The following is a 19,380-nucleotide window of genomic DNA, read 5'->3' on the forward strand; positions in this document are numbered from 1 at the left end:
AATTCAACCTTCATATTATAGGGATGTAAGCTGCACAAGCGGAAAACGAGGTTTTAAAATGCAAAACTTCTGCGCACTATAAAATATTTGCATGCCAGTTCACAACTCGCCACAATGGGGCGGCACAGTGAGTTGCTGCCTCACAGCGCCAGAGACCCGGGTTCGATCCTGACCACAGGTGCTGTCTGTACGGAGTTTGTACGTTCTCCCTGTGACCGCGTGTGTTTTCTCCAGGTGCTCCGATTTCCCCTAACATCCCAGGAACAAACGTACAGGTTTATAGGTTAATTGGCTTCTGTAAATTGTCCCTAGTGTATAGGATAGAGATAGTGATCGCTGGGCAGTGTGGACTCAGTGGATCGAAGGTCCTATTTACAGGCTGTATGACTAGACTAAACTACCCTGCCCTGAAGCCAACTACCCAACAATTTCCCCATGTCTGTGATGTTCTCAGGTTGCGAGAACTAAGGAGGAGAGGGAGCCGTTAGAAAGAGCGAGCACTTACGTCTTGCTAATGCGAGGAGTGGGCTCTCCGTGAGGGCGAGCGATCGGTTCACTTTTCCCCGGGTGAAATCCAGGAATCCCCAGCAGCTTTCTACAGCTCCTTCCTTTACCCTGAAAGCGGCAGGTTAGTCGTGTGAACAGTGCCGAGAATTGTAGCCTGCTCTCAGGTGTAAGTGAGATGCTCCCACTACTTAACATGGGCCAGGGGAAGGGGGTGAGAAGCGACACAAGGACTCAGGTGAGACATCAGGTACCTCCTACCTGCCGGTCCTAGCTCACGACCACAGACAGGGAACAAGGAACTTTCTGTCTCCATCTCTTCTTTACTGACGTCAGCAGGTATCAAGTTGACCCTGCCTTTGGAAGAGATTTGCATTTGTATAGCGCCGTTGGCTTGGGACCACAAGTTTTACACAAAAGCATCGATTCAGGGACAGTTTCTTCCCAGCTGTTATCAGGCAACTGAACCATCCTATCAACAACTAGAGATCCGCCCTAAGCTACCATCTACCTCATTGGAGACCCTCAGTATCTTTAATCAGACTTTATTGGACTTCATCTTGCACTAAACATAATTCCCTTTGTCCTCTGTACATTCGACGGCTCGATTGTAATCATGTATAGTATTTTCACTGACAGGTTAGCACACAACAAAAAAGCTTTTCATTGTACTTCGGTACACATGACTATAAACTAAACTAATCTGATGTAAAATTGTGGACCCGGAAAAAACTCATGCGGTCACAGAAAGGACGTACAAACTCCACATAGTCAGGATGGAACTCGGATCTCTGACACTGTGAGGCAGCAGCACTACCTGCTGCACCACTGTGCCGTGGTTGAGGCAGATATGATAGTGGCTTTTAAGAGGCTTTTACATAGGCGCAGGGAAAGGAGGGATATGGATCACGTGCAGGTAGATCAGAGATGGCATCAGGTTCGGCATGGACATTGTGGGCCGAAGGGCCTGTTCTTGTGCTATACTGTTCTATGTTTTAGGTATTTATACAGAGTAGAGGGTTGGGAGATCTGAAAATAAAGATCGTAGTGTTAAAATTGACAGATTATCGTAAGAAAGTCAATTATTAAAATTGATTATCGTAAGAAAGTCAATATGCACAGCAATCAAATGTAAGGAAAGTTTATTTATTTAATTTCAGTCATTGTAAGCCCTGTAACACTGATTAAGAAAACACACCCTAGGCATCAGTTAACGCCTTTTCCAAGTTAAAATGCAATCTACAAAATTAAAACACTTCATGTTTGGAATGTAAAATATCAATTTTGCTCCCATTGGTGTAATTGTGCAGTCTGCATTGAGATGGTTTCAATGGTGACGTTCGCAGTTCATCACCAACATAAGGACGAGTGAGAGTGACGACTGTACGGAGGCACGCGGTGGAGGAGAGGATCCATCCCGCCCCGTCTCCACCCTCATCCCCTGCAGTCTCCAGCTCCCCCCGGGCTGACAATGGCCGCTGGGCTGGTCCACCCAGTCCCACCTCCCGCAAATATGCACATTATGTCCGTGCAATTGTGAACGTACATGCTCACAATTGCAGACATATTATGCACATTTCCATGCTCACAATTGCACTGACGTGTTCATATGCACTTCATCACAATCACAGATGTTGTGCACATTTGTACATGTTCACATTCATAATTGCACATATTGGCCATATCTGCACACACACAATCGCAGACATAGTGTGCACACACACACTCACAATTGCCTAGTGTGCACACCTACACACACTTGCAGACAAGTTGTGCACATCTGCATGCATACAATTGCAGACATATAGTGCACATCTGCACACACACAGTTGCAGGTATATACGGAGGCTACAGGTGCTGGAACCCGGAGAATGAGACAAACTGCCTCATCCTCAGGAACACAGCGGCCATTTGGACATCGTCTGTGGAGGCAGAGGGACGGTCGACGTTTCAGGTCGGATCCACGTTACAGGCCGGGAAACCGTGCCCTCCCCCTCCCGTCAGGCGGGGGCGAGCACGAAGACGGCGTCGTCCAGGACGTAGTGCTCGCGGTACAGGTCCCCCTCGCACAGGTAGGGCAGGCGGCTGAAGGAGACCACGGTGAAGCCGGCCCCAGCCAGTGCCTCGCTCAGGCTGCACGCCTGCTCCTCCCACGTATCCCCGGTCACATGCAGCCACTCCGCCGGTCGCTCCCAGCGCCCGCCTGCAGGGGGAGACACAGCAGTCAGTCGGTGGACCCGCTCCGCCTCCTCCCCTCACCCCAACATCCTCGCCCCCCCCACCCCCCCCCTCCCCCCCTCCTGTGGGGGAGAGGCAGTGCAGTCCCGCTTCACCCCTCCCCCCCCAACTCCACTTTACCCTCCCCCACTCCTCCCATCACCCATTTGCAGGGCGACAGACAGCACAATCAGCAGGTGGTTCCAATTCCCCAACCCCACCCCATCCTCACCTTTTCCCCACACCCGCTTCCTCTCCCCCATCCCACTCCTCCTGCTGTGGGAGAGACAGCACAGAGAGCCCTGTTCATGATTACAATCAAGCCACAGTGTACAGACACAGGATTAAAGAGAATAACGTTTAGTGCAAGATAAAACCCGATTGAAGGGAGTTAGATGTGGCCCTTGTGGCTAAGGGGATCGGGGTATGGAGAGAAGGCAGGTACGGGATACTGAGTTGGATGATCAGCTATGATCATATTGAATGGCGGTGCAGGCTCGAAGGGCCGAACGGCCTACTCCTGCACCTAATTTCTATGTTTCTGTTTCTATGAAGGGGGTCTCCAATGAGGAAGATGGGAGGTCAGGACCGCTCTCGAGTTGGTGAGAGGACAGTTCAGATGGTTAGTATTATCTGACCTGTTTGGATTGTATGTGATACAAAGGCTTTTCACCGTACCACAGTACACGTGACAACAATACACATAGACTAGCTCCTGGAGGCTGCAGACACTGACTCGGCAAGTTGTCGGGCTCCGTGACAAGTCATCACGTGTACAGATCATCGCAGGGGGTGGGTTCAGTGTGTGTCCCTGCCAACACTCCCAGCCAGAAGGAAATCATTTCGCAATGAGGAACCTGTGAGCAGAGCTCTTGCTTTGGGCTGGGGCCATGGGGCTTGGAGTGCGATGTACAACCCCTCTCTCCCTGTTACTCCTGGTCATGGATCTCCGCACAGCAGGTGAGAGCTCGTTCACTCACTTCCCCTCCTCTCCCCTCGGTGGGTCCAAGGCGGTCGGTGACACCGCCCTGCACTGATGGAGGGCGATCAGGACAGTGGGATTTGCGAGGTCAGTCAGTCAGGCAGTGGAGAGCTCCCCCGTCAGTGAGAGGCAGCGGATGTTCAAGTGACAGTGTAATACAACAGGGAACAGGCCCTTCGGCCCTACTCATCCATGTTGACCAACTTGCCTGTCTAAGTTAGTCCCCTGTTGATAGTTTCCAGCTCATGAACGGAAACATAGGGCACGCACAAACCACAGAACCATCACGACATCACTCTGTGTCTAATCTGTGACCTAGGAGTGTGTGACAGGATGGTGCGGAGGGAGCTTCACTCCGTATCTGACCCTGGGTGTGTGTGATGGGACGGTTCAGAGGGTGCTTCACTCTGATCCTAACCATTGGGACAATTGCCTTGCATTCCTGGATCATTCACTGGGATGTTAAAGTATATCCTGTTCATATCCAGGCAATACTGAATTAAAGAAAGCTCTTTTGATGGTATCTTGGGACAAGCATTCTCACAGCAACACTTCTTGCTGATAATGAAACCGACTGTGTAACGGTATGAAGCTTACTGTAAACTGTTGGCGCCGTTAACAGTAACCACAGCAGTGGCAGGATTTCAGAGAGAGTTTGTAGGATTGATTATAATTAAGAAAGATAATGTTCAAAATCAAATCAATCTTTCTTGCAAAATCCGTCAGACTGAATGTGGAGAGGGTGTTTCCACTAGTGGGAGAGTCCAGGACCAGAGGGCACAGCCTCAGAATATAAGAACATACCTTTAGAGAGATGAGAGGACTTTTCTTTAGCCAGAGGGTGGTGAATCTATTGAATTCATTGCTACAGGCAGCGGTGGAGGCCAGGTCATTGGGTATTTTTCAGGTGGAGGTTGACAGGTTCTTGATTAGTACGGGTACCCGCCAGGGGTTATGGGGTGAAGGCAGGAAAATGGGGTTGAGAGAGAAAGATAGATCAGCCATGATTGAATGACGGAATAGACTGTGGGCCAAATGGCCTAATTCTGCTCCTATAAACTCGGAAAAAACATTTCACAGTTTCATATTGACAGGAATGAACATTATTGACCCATGTCTTGCAGTTTTTCTCTTCACTCTCAAACAGCCGGTTTTACTATCTCAGTAACGAAAGCAGAAAGATACACAGTTAAATGCAATGATTTCTACAACAGAGATATTTCAGCACGAGGCAGCTGTGTGGTCGTGGCATTGTTAAAGCAAGACCCAATATTTAGGAAGACTAGAATTATAAATGAGTGGTGATGGGGAGACTGTGGGAGGATTTCAAGTTCAAGTTCAAGTTCAAGTTAGTTTATTGTCATGTGTCCCTGTATAGGACAATGAAATTCTTGCTTTGCTTAAGCACACAGAAAATAGTAGGCATTTACTACAAAACAGATAAATGTGTCCATATACCATGATATAAATATATACACACATGAATAAATAAACTGATAGTGCAAATAACAGAAAGTGGTTGGTAATAATCAGAGTTTTGTCCGAGCCAGGTTTAATAGCCTGATGGCTGAGGGGAAGTAACTATTCCTGAACCTGGTTGTTGCAGTCTTCAGGCTCCTGTACCTTCTACCTGAAGGTAGCAGGGAGATGAGTGTGTGGCCAGGATGGTGTGGGTCTTTCATGATACTGCCAGCCTTTTTGAGGCAGCGACTGCGATAGATCCCCTCGATGGAAGGAAGGTCAGAGCCGATGATGGACTGGGCAGTGTTTACTACTTTTTGTAGTCTTTTCCTTTCCAGGGCGCTCAAATTGCCGAACCAAGCCACGATGCAACCGGTCAGCATGCTCTCGACTGTGCACCTGTAGAAGTTAGAGAGAGTCTTCCTTGACAATCCGACTCTCCGTAATCTTCTCAGGAAGTAGAGGCGCTGATGTGCTTTTTTGATGATTGCATTAGTGTTCTCGGACCAGGAAAGATCTTCAGAGATGTGCACGCCCAGGAATTTGAAGCTCTTGACCCTTTCAACCATCGACCCGTTGATATAAATGGGGCTGTGGGTCCCCCTCCTACTCCTTCCAAAGTCCACAATCAGTTCCTTGGTTTTGCTGGTGTTGAGGGCCAGGTTATTGCGCTGGCACCATATGGACAGTTGCTCGATCTCTCTTCTGTACTCTGACTCATCCCCATCAGTGATACGCCCCACAATAGTGGTGTCGTCAGCGAACTTGATGATGGAGTTCGCACTGTGGTTCGCTACGCAGTCATGGGTATAGAGTGAGTACAGCAGGGGGCTGAGCACGCAGCCTTGAGGTGCTCCCGTGCTGATTGTTATTGAGGCTGACACATTTCCACCAATACGAACAGACTGTGGTCTGTGGACGAGGAAGTCGAGGATCCAGTTGCAGAGGGATGCGCAGAGACCCAGTTCTGCGAGTTTGGTAACCAGTTTGGAGGGGATGATTGTGTTAAATGCCGAGCTGTAATCAATGAATAACAGCCTGACATATGAGTTTTTGTTGTCCAAGTGGTCCAGTGCGGAGTGGAGGGCCAGCGAGATCGCATCCACCGTTGATCTGTTGTGGCGGTACGCGAACTGCAGTGGGTCCAGGTTTTTGTCGATGTAGGAGTTGATTTGCTCCATGATCAACCTCTCAAAGCACTTCATCACCACCGGCGTTAGTGCCACTGGTCGATAGTCATTGAGGCATGTCACCTTACTCTTCTTGGGCACCGGTATAATTGATGCCCTTTTAAAGCAGGTGGGGACCTCAGACCTCAGAAGTGAGAGATTGAAAATGTCCGTAAAAACTCCCGCCAGTTGGTCCGCACAGGTTTTTAGAACACGGCCGGGTATACCATCAGGACCAGGTGCTTTTCGGGGGTTCACCCCTCTGAAGGATTTCCTGACCCGGGAATTGATATGATTGTGAGATACAGCATGGAAACAGGCCTTTCGGCCCACCGAGTCCATGCTGACCATCATCACCTGTTCACACTAGTTCTGTGTGATCCCGTTTACTCATCCGCTCCCCACACACTAAGGGCAATTATAGAGGCCAGTTAACCTACAAACCCGCACATTTTTGGGGATGTGGGAGAAGACCCGTGCAATCACAGTGAGAACACGCAAACACCACACAGACAGCACCCAAAGTCAGGCTCGAACCCAGGTGTCTGGCTCTACCCGCTGCGCCACTGTGCCATCCAGCTGTTGTTAATTGAACTTTGGTGCAAAACCTTGCGCTAAATAGTTGCGATAACACTTAGAGATGCAGCCTGACCCGCTGAGTTACTCCAGGGTTTGCGTCTTTTGTTTGTAAACCAGTATCTGCAGTTCCTTGTGTCTTCTTGTAGTTATTGCTTCTGCAGATTTATCATTGTTCCTCAATTGCTCAAGACCACGGCATCAATATACCAACGACATTCACTGCCAGTAACTGCACTGCATTGCATAACTTCCTGCTCCTATAAAGCCACTCTCTATCTGACAAATAAAAATATCTCCTTCCCCCTCCACCCCACCCCCCTGTCTGATCACAAGACACGGCTGTCTCCAGTGGCCACTCTATCCAGGAGCAAAACCAATCCTCTCCCTCACCGACTGTAGCACTAGGGGTGGTGGGAGAGTGTCACACAGATATGGCACAGAAACTGGTCCTTCGGCCCACCGAGTCCGCGCTGACCAGCGATCACCCCCTTACACTAGGCACTATCCTGGACTCTAGGGACACTTTACAGAAGCTAATTAACCTACAAACCCACACATCTTTGGAAGGTGGGAGGAAACCGGAGTTGCTGGAGAAAACCCACGCGGTCACAGGGAGAACGTACAAACTCTGTCCAGACAGCACGGGTGGTCAGGATCGAACCCAGGTCTCTACTGTTGTGAGGCAGCAACTCTACCTCTGTTCTAAGAGTTTGATGATATTGCCATTGAACCTCAAGACTTGATGGAGATGGTGGTACCTGGCCCTGTGGCAGCACAGATCCTGCTTGGCACTTACTATCTTAAGCCCCTGTCCCACTTAGAAAACCTGAGCGGAAACCTCTGGAGACTTTGCGCCCCACCGAAGGTTTCCGTGCGGTTCCCAGAGGTTTTTCTCAGTCTCCCTACCTGCTTCCACTACCTGCAACCTCCGGCAACCACCTGCAACCTCCGGGAACCGCACAGAAACCTTGGGTGGGGCACCAAGTCTTCAGAGGTTTCCGTTCAGGTTTCCTAAGTGGGACAGGGGCATTAGGCCGAGACTTTGGGCCCAAATGGCCTCTTACTTGTGTCGCGGAAACATCTTCAGCTCAGCGCCAAGAGGGGAATCAAAGAGCGGGTGTTTCTCCCCACAGGGTTAGTTGCTGCCACGTGTGTCGTGGCCGTCCAACAGAAGCCTCTAGTGGTCGAGCAGCTGGCCAGCAACGTGACCATCACCTGTAACTTCACCGCCCGCCACTGCTCGGGCCAGCCGCAGGTCACCTGGTACAGTATCCACGGCGACAGGTCCCGGAAGCTGTGTGTGGGAGAGTGCCCGGACGAGGTGGACGGCGGCAGGTTCCAGCTGCAAGCGCCTGTCGGGAAGGGGACGGCCAATCTGCGCATCGGGCAGGTAACCGGGGAGGACAGCGGGGTCTACATCTGCACCGTGGCCTACAACCACACCTCTGCTCTCACTGCCCGGCAAGCCGGCAACGGCACCACCCTCAAAGTCACAGGTTAGTCACATCATCTCAACATCATGGAGAGGGGTGGGGGTGGGGGGGGGGTAGGGGGTGTGTGGAGAGCGAAGAGTGTAGAGAGGGAGGGGGGGACGTGGAGAGCAATTTCAAGCCATATAGAGTTATGCTGTGTGGAAACAGATCCTTCGGCCCAAAGTTGGGCCGAAGGATCTGTTTCCGCACAGCATGACTCTATATGGCTTGAAATTGCTCTCCACGTCCCCCCATCCCTTTCCACGCTCTTCCCTCTCCACCACACACCCCACCTGCATGACTCCAACCTGCATGCGTTTGGCCCATGTCCCTCTAAACTGTTCTTATCCACGTACCTGTCCAAATGTCTTTTAAATATTGTGATATTACGTGCCTCAACTACCTCCTCTGGCAGCTCGTTCCATAAACCCACCACCCTCTGTGGGAAAAAGTTGCCCCACATCTTTACCCTATCACCTTAAAGCTATGCCCTCTGGTTCTCGATTCCCCTACTCTGGGTAAAAGACTCTGTGCATTCACCCGATCTATTCCTCTCATGATCTTATACACCTCTATGAGATCACTCCCTTAACTGGAGATTAATTGGAGACTCCAGATGCTGGAAACTTGAGCAAAACACAAAGTGCTGGAGGAATTCTGTGGGTCAGGCAGCATCTGTGGAGGGGATGGACAGACAACGTTATCGTGTCAGTACCCTTATTCAGGCTGATGGTTTGGGGGGGGGGGGGGGGGGGGAGGGGAGCTGGAAAAGAGAGTTACGGGTTGGACAAAGCCTGGCCAGTAAGTGATGGCTGGATAGACACAAAAAGCTGGAGTAACTCAGCGGGTCAAGCAGCATCTCTGACGTGGAATGTCACCTATCCCTTTTCCCCAGAGATGCTGTCTGACCCGCTGAGTTACTCCAGCTTTTTGCGTCTACCTTCAGTGCAAACCAGCATCTGCAGTTGTACCCGATGACTGGCGAGTTCTACCGGGTGTTTCACAGTGGACATCTTTCTGTTGCAGATCACGGGGGGATCGATCTGTGGCTCCAGTCAATCCTGATCGCCGTCCTCTCTATCTACGCTCTATGCATCACCATCAACCTCCTGGTGAGTGGCGGCCATGAAGGAGGAGGAGAGGGGGGGGGGGAATCAGGAGGGAACGCCAGAGAAATTGTGCGGGGGGGGGGCTCATCCCTCTAGCAGCCAATAACCCAGAAATTCTCCTAAAGCAACACAGAGCTGGAGTAAGATAGACACAAAGTGCTGGAGTAATTGAGCGGGTCAGAACATGGATGGGTGATGTTTCCAATCGGGATGTTTCTCCAGACTCAAGAAGGGTCCCGGCCCCAAACATCACCCATCCTTTTTCTCCAGAGATGCCACCCGACCCGCCGAATTACTCCAGCATTTTGTGCCTATCTTCCATATAAACCAGCATCTGCTGCTCATGTTCCTTTCTACACAACGCGCTGGACTAACTCAGCATCTCTGGAGGACATAGATAGGCAACGTTTTGCGTCAGTCTGAAGAAGGATCCAGAACAGACACGTCACCCATCCATGTTCTCCAGAGATGCTGGAGTTACTCCATCACTTCATGACTTTTTTTTGTAAACCGGTATCTGCAGTTTCTTTCGTCTTGGTCCCAAAACCCATCAACCACTTGCCTGAGCAAACACCAGAGGCAATGGTACAAACAAATTGGAGTGTGGGGCAGGGGGTGGAGGGGGCACGGGGTGGAGGGGGCAGGGCTGGAGGGGGCAGGGGGCGGAGGGGGCAGGGCTGGAGGGGGCAGGGCTGGAGGGGGCAGGGCTGGAGGGGGCAGGGGGCGGAGGGGGCAGGGGGCGGAGGGGGCAGGGCAGAGGGGGCAGGGGGTGGATGGGGCAGGGGGGGCAGAGGGCAGCGGGGGCAGGGCTGGAGGGGGCGGAAGCTGTTTGAGGATGGGGAGGGTCATTGCTGTAACCCCCCCTCACCGGCTCTTTACCTTTCCTGCAGCAAACCCTCAAACCCAGCAGGAAGGTCGACCTCCAGCACAGGAGTTCCAGCAGCCTTGTGAGTGAGCCGTGCGCACCTCCTCGTCCCCCCCTCCCCCAGTGCCCACTGACATTGTCTCCCTCCTGCCCCCTCCCCCTCCACCACCCCACCCCCGCTGATAATGTCCCCCCCCCCACCCTCCTCTCTTCCCCTCCACCTCCCCGACTGAGTGTCTCCCCCTCCTCCCAACCTGCCCCTCCCCCTTCATCATCACCGCCGACACTGTCTCCTGCCGCCCCACCCCCCTCCCCCACTGACAAACTCCCTCCTGCCTCTCCACCTTCCCCCACCCCCATCACAACCCTGCCCCCTCTCTCCCCCCCCCCCCCCCCCCCCCCCCACCTGCCCTCTTCCCTCCCCCACTGACAGTCTCCCCCTGCCCACAACAGGTTGAGGAGTCGGGGAGCCTTGCGCTCCAGGCAATCGCCCACGAGCTCCACAGCAAGTTCCGGAAGGGGAGTCACTCTTCGCTCTCGGTAAGTGAGAACACGGTAATGGTCCAGCACAGGAACAGGCCCTTCGGCCCACAACGTCCGTGCTGAACATGATGCCTAGTTAAACTAATCTCCTCTGTCTGCACTGATCCATATCCCTGCATATCCAAGGTAGACACAAAATGCTGGAGTATCTCAGCGGGTGAGGCAGCATCTCTGGAGAGAAGGAATGGGCGGCGTTTCGGGTCGAGATTTTAAATGTCGGAGGATTATATGCTGTATGCGACGGCTGATGGGGTGGAAGGTGAGGACAAGGTGGACTCTGCCTTGTTATAAATGGGGGGGAGGGGGAGTAAGTTTGGAGCTGCGGGATATTGAGGAGACCCTAGTGAGAGCGTCATCTATAATGGAAGAGGGGAACCCCCGTTTCCAAAAGAATAAGGCTAACTCCGATGTCCTGGTATGGTGCAGATGCGGTGTAGACAGTGGAATTGTTTTAAATGTTTAAAATATCCACGTGCCTATCAAAAAGCCTCTTAAATACCTCTATCGTATCCACATCCAGCACTACCCCTGGCAGCGTGTTCCAGGCACTCACCACTCTCTGTGTAAACAAAAATTGCCTCGCACATTTCCTTTAAATGTTGCCCCTCCACAGATGCTGAGTTCCCCTCTCACTAGCAGGCGGGTCAGAAGAAAGGATTATAGCTGCCTTCACTCCCCAAAACCTGAACAAGTTTCTCATATGTTGAATACCCAATCTTCCAATCTACCTCATAGCAACCCTTGCACTTTTATTCTCTGCAATTTCTCTGTAGCAGTATCATTATAGTCTGCACGGTTGATATTCTCTATTACACTCCTTGGTGTAATTGTGCATGGTATGACTTGACTGGATAGCACACAAGATCCCGACCCCATACGTCACCTATCCATGTTCTCCAGAGATGCTGCTTGACTCACTGAGTTACTCCAGCACTTTGCGTCTTTCCAGCACACAAAACAATCTTTCACTGTTACCTCAGTACACGCGACATTAATAAAGCTATCATCCTGTGGGCCGCACAGTGGCTGCCTTACAGCGCCAAAGATCTGGGTTCGATCCTGATCTTGGGTGCTGTCTGTACGGAGTTTGTACGTTCTCCCCGAGACTTCATGGGTTTTCTCTGATTTCCTCCCACACTCCAAAGTCGTACAGGTTTGTAGGTAAATTGCAAATTGCCCCTAGTGTGTAGGAGAGTGCTCGTGTACGAGGTGATCGCTGGTCAGCACGGATGTTGGGCAGCACGTAGGGCCTGGTTTCATGCTGTTTCGCTAAAGTCTAAAAGGTTCCCGCTGGGCCAGACATTTCCAGTAACATGTCTCGTATCTTCTCACTTGCAGCCACCGCAGCAACACACGGCTGGTCCCGTTGACGAGTCCATCTATCAGAACGTGTGAAGCTCTGCTCAGTGAGCAGCAGGAGATGGAGGGACTGGTCTAGAAATGGTCCATCAGCCTTCAGCAGCATTCACCACATCCCCTGCATGTTGAGGTCCATCACTGATTCTCCGGCACCCTTGGTTCCAGAGCCTTGCTGGATTCTCCGTTTTGCCAGAGAAACAGAGGTCGCGGCCTCCGCGAGGAGTCCAACGATACCAGAAGGATCCACCTAAGCTGCTGGGGGGGGGGGGGGGGGGGGGGGGAGGAGGCTGGGATGGGGTGGGGCTGCTGGGGGAAGGAGGGGGGGGGGCTGCTGGGGTGGGAGGGGGGGAGTGAGGGCTGCTGGGGGTAGCATTTCAAGTAATTTTGTCTGCATTAAAGGAGATGCTGGAAAAACAATGGTGCATCTGTATGTATAGTCTTTCCGCTGACGGGATAGCATGTGATAAAAATGCTTTTCACTGCATGTGACAATAAACTAAACAAAGCTGAGAGGGTAATACGGGTTGGGCGGGATCCTGCATTTCAAGGATTGATATCCTGGGGAGGGGGGGGGGGGGGAGGTTTTGGAGAGGGTGTGGAGGAGGTTTACCAGAATGCTGCCTGGATTAGAGAGATTAGATTAGGTACAGGGAGAAGATGGACAAACTTGGATTATTTTCTCTGGAACATTGCAGGTTGAGAGGAGATCTGATAAAAAGTATATAAACCTATTTTTATGGGAACTGCAGACGCCAGAGGGACACAAAAAGCTGGAGTAACTCAGTGAGTTATGCAGCATCTCTGGAGAAAAGGAATATGTGATGTTTGATGTTTTTAGTTGTGACCCTTCTTCAAACTGGAAAAAATATTTTTATATTCAGATCGAGACTGAATTCTGTGCCTCTCAGGAGACAGGAACGGACTCAGGAACAGATTCTTCCCCTCTGTTATCAGGCTCTGAACAGTCCTTCCATAAACTAGGGTACTGATTCACTTCTACCCCATTGCGGACATTGGACTTTGTCTCTGGAACTGAAGCGCTGCAATACTGAGAACTATATTTTGCACTTTGCACTGTATCTTCCCTATTTCAAACTGGAAAGTCTATTGCTATGACCTATTGTGCTCGAGATTGACTTGATTGTATTTACGTATAGTATTATCTGATCAGTATGGACTGCATGCAGAACAAAGCTTGTCTCTGCACCTCGGTGCACATGACAATAATAAACCTAAACCTTCCAGACTTTCCAGTTTGAAAAAGGGTCCTGACCCAAAACGTCACATGCTGGTTTATACACAGAAAGACACAAAGTGTTGGAATAACCCAGTGGGTCAGGCAGCATCTCTGGAGAACACGGATTGTGTTGTTTCAGAACATGGATTGTTACATTAGGGCAGCACAGTGGCACAGAGTTGCTGACTTACACCGCCAGAGACCCGGGTTCGATCCCGACTTCAGGTGCTGTCTCTACAGAGTTTGTGCTTTCACCGTGTGGGTTTTTTTCTGGGTGCCATGGTTTCCGCCCACACTCCAAAGATGTACAGGTTTGTAGGTTAATTTGCTTCGGTAAAATAGTACATTGTCCCCAGCGTGTAGGATAGTGCTGCTGTGTAGGGATCGGTGATCGGCGTGGACTCGGTGGGCCGAAGAGCCTATTTCCATGCTCTATCTCTGAAGTGTAAAGTAAAGTGAAGTCTAAAGGGTTGGGACCCTTGTTCAGAGTGGAGAAGGGTCTTGACCTGAAACGTCACCTATCCACGTTCTCCAGAGATGGTGCCTGACCCGCTGAGTTACTCCGACACTGTGTGCCAGTCCTGGGTCGCAGCCCACACCCTCCCCACCGTGTCAGCACTTACCGTTCTCCACGTAGGGTTGGAAGGGCAGCACCACCGCGAGGATGAGGAGCCCATGGCGCGGTTCCAGAACGTTGCGGATGTCCCGCAGCAGGGTGAGTGGCTGGTCGCAGCGGTCCAGCAGGTTGAGGCAGCTGACCAGGTCGTACTGCAGGCTGCCACTCTGCCACTCGTCCACCTCCAGCACCCTGCAGCACCCAGCGGGAGAGCCTACAGTTACTGCCACGACCCTCAACAGTATCTGTGTGCACAGGGACCTCAGCACGCAACAGCTCCCTGACAGACATCGGCAACACCAGCACACACAGCGGTAAAGGTATGCTTGCTATGGTACATTACAGAATAAAATTCAGTGTTGTCAAGCTGGGAAGGATGCAGAGAAGATTTACAAGGATGTCGCCAGGATTTGAGGGACCAAGCTACTTATAGAGCCTGGGCATCCAGGACTTTATTCCTTGGGGCGCAAGTGGATGAGGGGTGATCTTATAGATGTGTATAAAGTTGTGAAGGGAATAGATCGGGTGAATTCACAGTCTTTTACCCAGAGTAGGAGAATCATGAACGAGACGACATTGGTTTAAGGTGAGGTGGGGAAAGTTTTAATTGGAACCTGAGGGGTAACGTTTTCACACAAAGGGCGGTAGTGTGTGCCACAAGCTTCCGGAGGAGGTAGTTCTTGTTCTTGTTCTTGAATGGGTGATAGGAAGCGAGTCAGGCCTAACCATGGTCATTTGTCATCTGCAAGCCGCAGATGCTGACAATCTGAATTAATCTGAGGCAGGTACTATCACAACGTTTAAGAAACATTTATACAGGTACATGGATAGGTCAGTTTTAGAGGGGTATGGGCCAAACGCGAGCAGGTGGAACTAGTGTAGATGGGACATGTTGGTCGGCGTGGGCAAGTTGGGCTGAAGTGGCTGTTTTCGCATTGTATGATTCTATGAAATGACTCAGTGGGTCAGGCAGCATGTGTGGAGAGAGGAAAGGTCTTGAATCTCAAACAATGACTCCGTTGCTCTCTCCACAGAGTTAGAGCGAGCTGTCGAGTGTTTCTAGAAGGTTCTCTGTTCTGTTTTGGTGTGACCGGTCAGAAGGCAGGGGCAGTGTCGCTGGGCAAGTTCCCACCGGCGACCATGTTTACCTGTAGTGTTTCTTCCTCAGCTGCCACTTCATGGTGGGGGAGACCTCGGTGACGTAGACCTCCTCCACGTGGGAGCCGATGATCTTGGTGACCTCCCCGTCCCCGGCCCCCAGGTCCAGGGCTCGGCCAGTCTTCCACTCCGGCCCCACCCTCAACAGGCCCAGCAACTGCTCCTCAGAGAACACAAACATCGACCCCCTCCCCAGCAACCTGCAGAGAGAGAGAGAGAGGCACCGGGTTACTGCCTGGACACAGGCCATTCGGCCCAACTTCCCCCTGCTGTTCACACCCAACGCCAAGCTTCCTCCACCCATTGCAACATCCATCTAGCCACAGAGTGGCAATAATGAGAGGCCCTCATTGAAACTCACCAAATAGTGAATAGAGTGATGTTTCCATTAGTGGGAGAGTCTGGGACCAGAGGGCACACTCAGAAGAAAAGGACGTATGTTTAAAAAGGCGATGAGGAGGAATTTCTTCAGTCAGAGGGTGGTGAATGTGTGGAATTCATTGCCACAGATGGCGATGAAGGCCAAGCCATTTGATATTTTGATTGACAGATTTTTGATTAGTAAGGGTGTCAGGGGTTACAGGGAGAAGGCAGGAGAATGGGGTTGTGAGGGAAAGATAGATCAGCCATGATTGAATGGTGGAGTAGAGTTGATGGGCCAATTGGGATAATTCTGCTCCTTGAACTTGTGAAAGTGCTGAAGTAACTCAGCGGGACAGGCAGCATATCTGGAGAACTGATTACAGAAAACGTTTATGCATTTGTCGCATAAATTCTACATGAGAGTGAAATGAAGAAACTGCAAAGAAGACAAGTGCAAAAATACACACCTACAAAAGTCCATTGTAGTGCAAGAGGTGGTCAGAGATACAGCAGGAAACAGGCCCTTCGGCCCATTGATTCTGCGCCAACCATTGATAGACTAGTAGGTACACAAAAATGCTGGAGAAACTCAGCGGGTGCAGCAGCATCTATGGAGCGAAGGAAATAGGCAACGTTTTGGGCCGAAACCCTTTTGGGCCGAAAACCTGGGTCTGTGGTGCTGAGAGGTAGCGGCTCTAACTGCTGCGCCACTGTGCCATCTCTGAATACTGAGATCCTAACGATGCAGGAACAAGCGGAGAGGAGCGAACCGCAGCCTCCTTACCCATTGATGGAGGTCTTGGACATGAAGAATCCAAAGACGGAGGTGACGAGGGAATGGTAGATCTGGACCAGGAGCCAGCCGGACTTCTCCGAACTCTGCCGGAGGAACGCCACCGTCTCCCCGTCCAGGTGGCTCTGCACAAAGAGTGGCCGCAGGTGATCTGGCAGCAAGTCTGTGTCACACGAGTACCACTGCAGCGGGGCACAGGGCAAAGCATCAAGTCCCAGCGCCACACAAACCTGCACCACGCCCAGTCCCCACTGCCTCCCTCTCCTCTCCTCTCCCCACTGCCTCCCTGCTCCCCTCCCCACTGCCCCCCTTTCCCCTCCCCCTCTCCCCCCCTTTCCCCTCCCCCTCTCCCCCTTCGGTACTTCGATAAGCTAGGGTACTGTCCACTCCACCTCTACCTCATTGTGGATATTGGACTTTGTCTCTGGAACTGATGCACTACAATGCTGAGAACAGTATTCTGCACTCTGTATCTTCCTCTTTGCTCTACCTATTGTACTTGAGTTTGACTTGATTGTATTCATGTATAGCATTATCTGATCTGATTAGACAGCATGCAAAACAAAGCTTTGCACTGTACCTTGGTATAGGTGACAATAATAAATCTAAACCCACCCTCTCATAACCTCACTGCCCCCAACAACCTCCTCCAGCTCTGGGTTTAGGGTTATGACTTCCAGGTTTAAAGAGATTTGGCATCGAATACAGATGCACTGACTGTGGAAAGTATCCTGACTCGTTGCATCATGGCCTGGTGTGGCAATTCCAAGCACAGTAACGCAAGAGGCTGCAGAGGGCGGTGGACCATCAGCTATCCCCTCCATCGAAAGCATCCACACCAGGCGCTGCCTGAAGGAGGCAACATCGATCATCACGGATCCCCACCATCCGGGCCGTGACATCTTCTCACTGCTACCGTCCGGCCTCAATCCCCACACCATCGGGTTCTGGGACAGCTACTTTCCTACAACCATCAGGTTCTTAAATCGACCTGCACAACCCTAACCCCACCTCAGCAACAGAGCACCACGGACCGCCTCTTGCACCTCTATGGACTTGGTTTTCAATTGTGTTTTTGCAATCTTGGATAATTTATTTGTATTATAATGTAATTATTATTATCTCCAGGCAATGTTCTCTGCACTTTTGCCCGTATTTGGCCATATCTCTCGGAAACTTTCCAATCCATATACTTATCCAAGTGTATTTTAGATGTTGTTATAGGACCTGCCGCAACTACCTCCTCTGGCAGCTCATTCCACCTTCCCCGACCTGTGAACTGTCACCCCGTTCTCCCAAGTCCCAGACCCGAAGCGTAGACGGTCCCGCCCACACCCCGAGGCTGCTCGGCCCGTCGACCCGCTGCAGCCTCTCCGCTGCCCCCCGCCGCGCCGCGTACCTGCAGGCGGCCGGGGTCGTGGCGGTGCGAGGGCGGCGGGTCGAGCAGCAGCGAGCGGGCGAGGGGGCTCCGCAGGTACCGGGCGCCCCACATTCTCCGCAGCTGCAGCAGCGCCACGAAGTAGCAGAGGAGCAGCGCCTCGCGTACCCGCGCCGTCCCGGGGGAATCCCGGGGTAACAACACCCCCCCCCCCCCCCCCCCCGACCCGTGGAATCCCGGGGTTACCCCCTTCTTCCTAACCGGCGCGCGCGTCTGGGGGAAACCCCCTCCCCGGCTCGTGCGCGAGCCCCGGGAACCCCCTCCTCTCGGGCACGCGCGCAGGGATCCCCCCCCCTCTGTGCACGAGCCTGGGGATTCCGGGGAACTCTCCCCCTCCCCCGGGGGTCCCGCACCTCCCTCTCTCGACCCGACCCCAGCCGTCCGGCGCCCGCGGACTCCCAGCTCCACCCCCCACCTTATTACATGCGACTTCCCCTTCCTGCGGCTGCTGATAGGCAGCAGGGAGCTGCTTGTTGCAACGTGTCTGCGGCCCGGCCCGCCCCCGCCCCGTGACACTTCCACACCCGGATACCCCCCCACTCTCCACTCCCTCATTCCCCCCCTTCCCATTCCCTCTGCTCCCTCCCACTTCTCATGACCCCTTTCCACTCCCCTATTTCTCTGCCCCTCTCCTTTCCTACCACCCTTAACCCTCCCATCAATTCCCTCCCCTATCCCCGATCCCCCTTCTCTCTCTCTCTACTCTGCCCCCGCCCACCTCTTTTACCCCCTCCCTTCCCCCGGCCCCCCCCCCCCCCCCCCCCTAAACCGCCCCCGGTAACGTGGCAGCTCCGCCGGAGCCGCGCCTCAGATGCAGCTGGAAGAAACCCATAGTCACAGGAAGAACATGCAAACTTCACACAGACAACACCCGAGGTCAGGATTGAACCCGGGTCTCTGGCGCTGTGAAGCACTGGCTCTACCCGCTGCGCCCCCTGTGGGCCAATGGGCTGCAGGATCTCCTCCCTTGACCCGACACAATAACGACACCCAACTTAAAGTCTGAGAAGGACAAGTTAGGTTTGCTTTCATGTTTATAATAAATAAAGACATCCAGATGCCAAGGTCAGGAATGTGTTTTATTGAAAATTCTGATTTTGTTTTTTAAAGACCATGATGTTTAATTCCTGGCATTTACTCTAAATTCGCACAGTCACGTTATTGTAAAGAGTAGGGGTGACTTCCCCAAAGGTCCCAACCAACACTGCTGCCATCTGAGGATTCGGTTATATATCATATATCTCCGCTGTTCCCAGCAGCTTACTGGGGTTGTCACATGACAGTATTTCCAAAATTCATCACTGGCACAAAAACACTAGGAGGATGAGAAAGGCACTGTTCTTTGTAATGGCAATGAATAGAAGGCACTGTGTTAAGGTGAGAGGGACAAAGTTTAAAGGACAGAAAGTGCCAGAGTAAAGGGCCTGTCCCACTTGGCCGTCATTTGTGCCTCATTTACACGTCATCTGTAAAATAGGTTGACGCGTCGTGACGCACGCATTGCGCATGGTGAGG

The 19,380-nt window shown here is 52.0% G+C and overlaps 3 protein-coding genes across 3 annotated transcripts in view; 1 reads left to right on the forward strand and 2 right to left on the reverse strand.

Moving 5' to 3' along the window:
- The window catches only part of otoa (otoancorin), a 40,777-nt gene extending 40,097 nt beyond the window's left edge, over positions 1 to 680 (reverse strand). The window contains exon 1 of the mRNA XM_033040590.1: positions 506 to 680. The gene's annotated coding sequence lies outside the window, so the exon portion shown is untranslated. The remainder of the gene's footprint in view (positions 1 to 505) is intronic.
- A 1,319-nt stretch (positions 681 to 1,999) lies between these two features.
- Positions 2,000 to 18,420, reverse strand: mettl9 (methyltransferase like 9). Its single transcript, XM_033040402.1, has 5 exons — positions 17,827 to 18,420; positions 16,419 to 16,609; positions 15,262 to 15,471; positions 14,121 to 14,305; positions 2,000 to 2,707 (listed from the first exon to the last, which is right to left on the reverse strand). The coding sequence occupies exons 1-5, from the start codon at positions 18,418 to 18,420 to the stop codon at positions 2,505 to 2,507; spliced, it is 1,383 nt and encodes a 460-aa protein (XP_032896293.1). The 3' UTR covers positions 2,000 to 2,504.
- On the forward strand, positions 3,311 to 12,515 carry igsf6 (immunoglobulin superfamily member 6). The gene is made up of 6 exons (XM_033040595.1): positions 3,311 to 3,681; positions 8,046 to 8,408; positions 9,411 to 9,496; positions 10,384 to 10,440; positions 10,812 to 10,898; positions 12,240 to 12,515. Exons 1-6 carry the CDS (start codon positions 3,612 to 3,614, stop codon positions 12,294 to 12,296), a joined length of 720 nt encoding a protein of 239 aa, XP_032896486.1. The 5' UTR covers positions 3,311 to 3,611; the 3' UTR covers positions 12,297 to 12,515.
- Positions 18,421 to 19,380: the final 960 nt, after the last annotated feature.

This window comes from Amblyraja radiata, chromosome 22, assembly GCF_010909765.2.
Source record: "Amblyraja radiata isolate CabotCenter1 chromosome 22, sAmbRad1.1.pri, whole genome shotgun sequence".
Classification (NCBI taxonomy): Eukaryota; Metazoa; Chordata; class Chondrichthyes; order Rajiformes; family Rajidae; genus Amblyraja; species Amblyraja radiata.

What these genes read in the sequence shown, in the direction of transcription:
- igsf6 (XM_033040595.1), top strand. Translation starts at nt 3,612, where the DNA reads ATGGGGCTTGGAGTGCGATGTACAACCCCTCTCTCCCTGTTACTCCTG. An exon ending in CATGGATCTCCGCACAGCAG is followed by an intron (nt 3,682 to 8,045) that starts GTGAGAGCTCGT and finishes TTCTCCCCACAG; the next exon opens with GGTTAGTTGCTGCCACGTGT. An exon ending in ACAGGAGTTCCAGCAGCCTT is followed by an intron (nt 10,441 to 10,811) that starts GTGAGTGAGCCG and finishes TGCCCACAACAG; the next exon opens with GTTGAGGAGTCGGGGAGCCT.
- mettl9 (XM_033040402.1), bottom strand. Translation starts at nt 18,420, where the DNA reads ATGAGGGAGTGGAGAGTGGGGGGGTATCCGGGTGTGGAAGTGTCACGG. An exon ending in TCCAAGACCTCCATCAATGG is followed by an intron (nt 15,472 to 16,418) that starts GTAAGGAGGCTG and finishes CTCTCTCTGCAG; the next exon opens with GTTGCTGGGGAGGGGGTCGA. An exon ending in CCAACCCTACGTGGAGAACG is followed by an intron (nt 2,708 to 14,120) that starts GTAAGTGCTGAC and finishes CTCCCCCTGCAG; the next exon opens with GCGGGCGCTGGGAGCGACCG.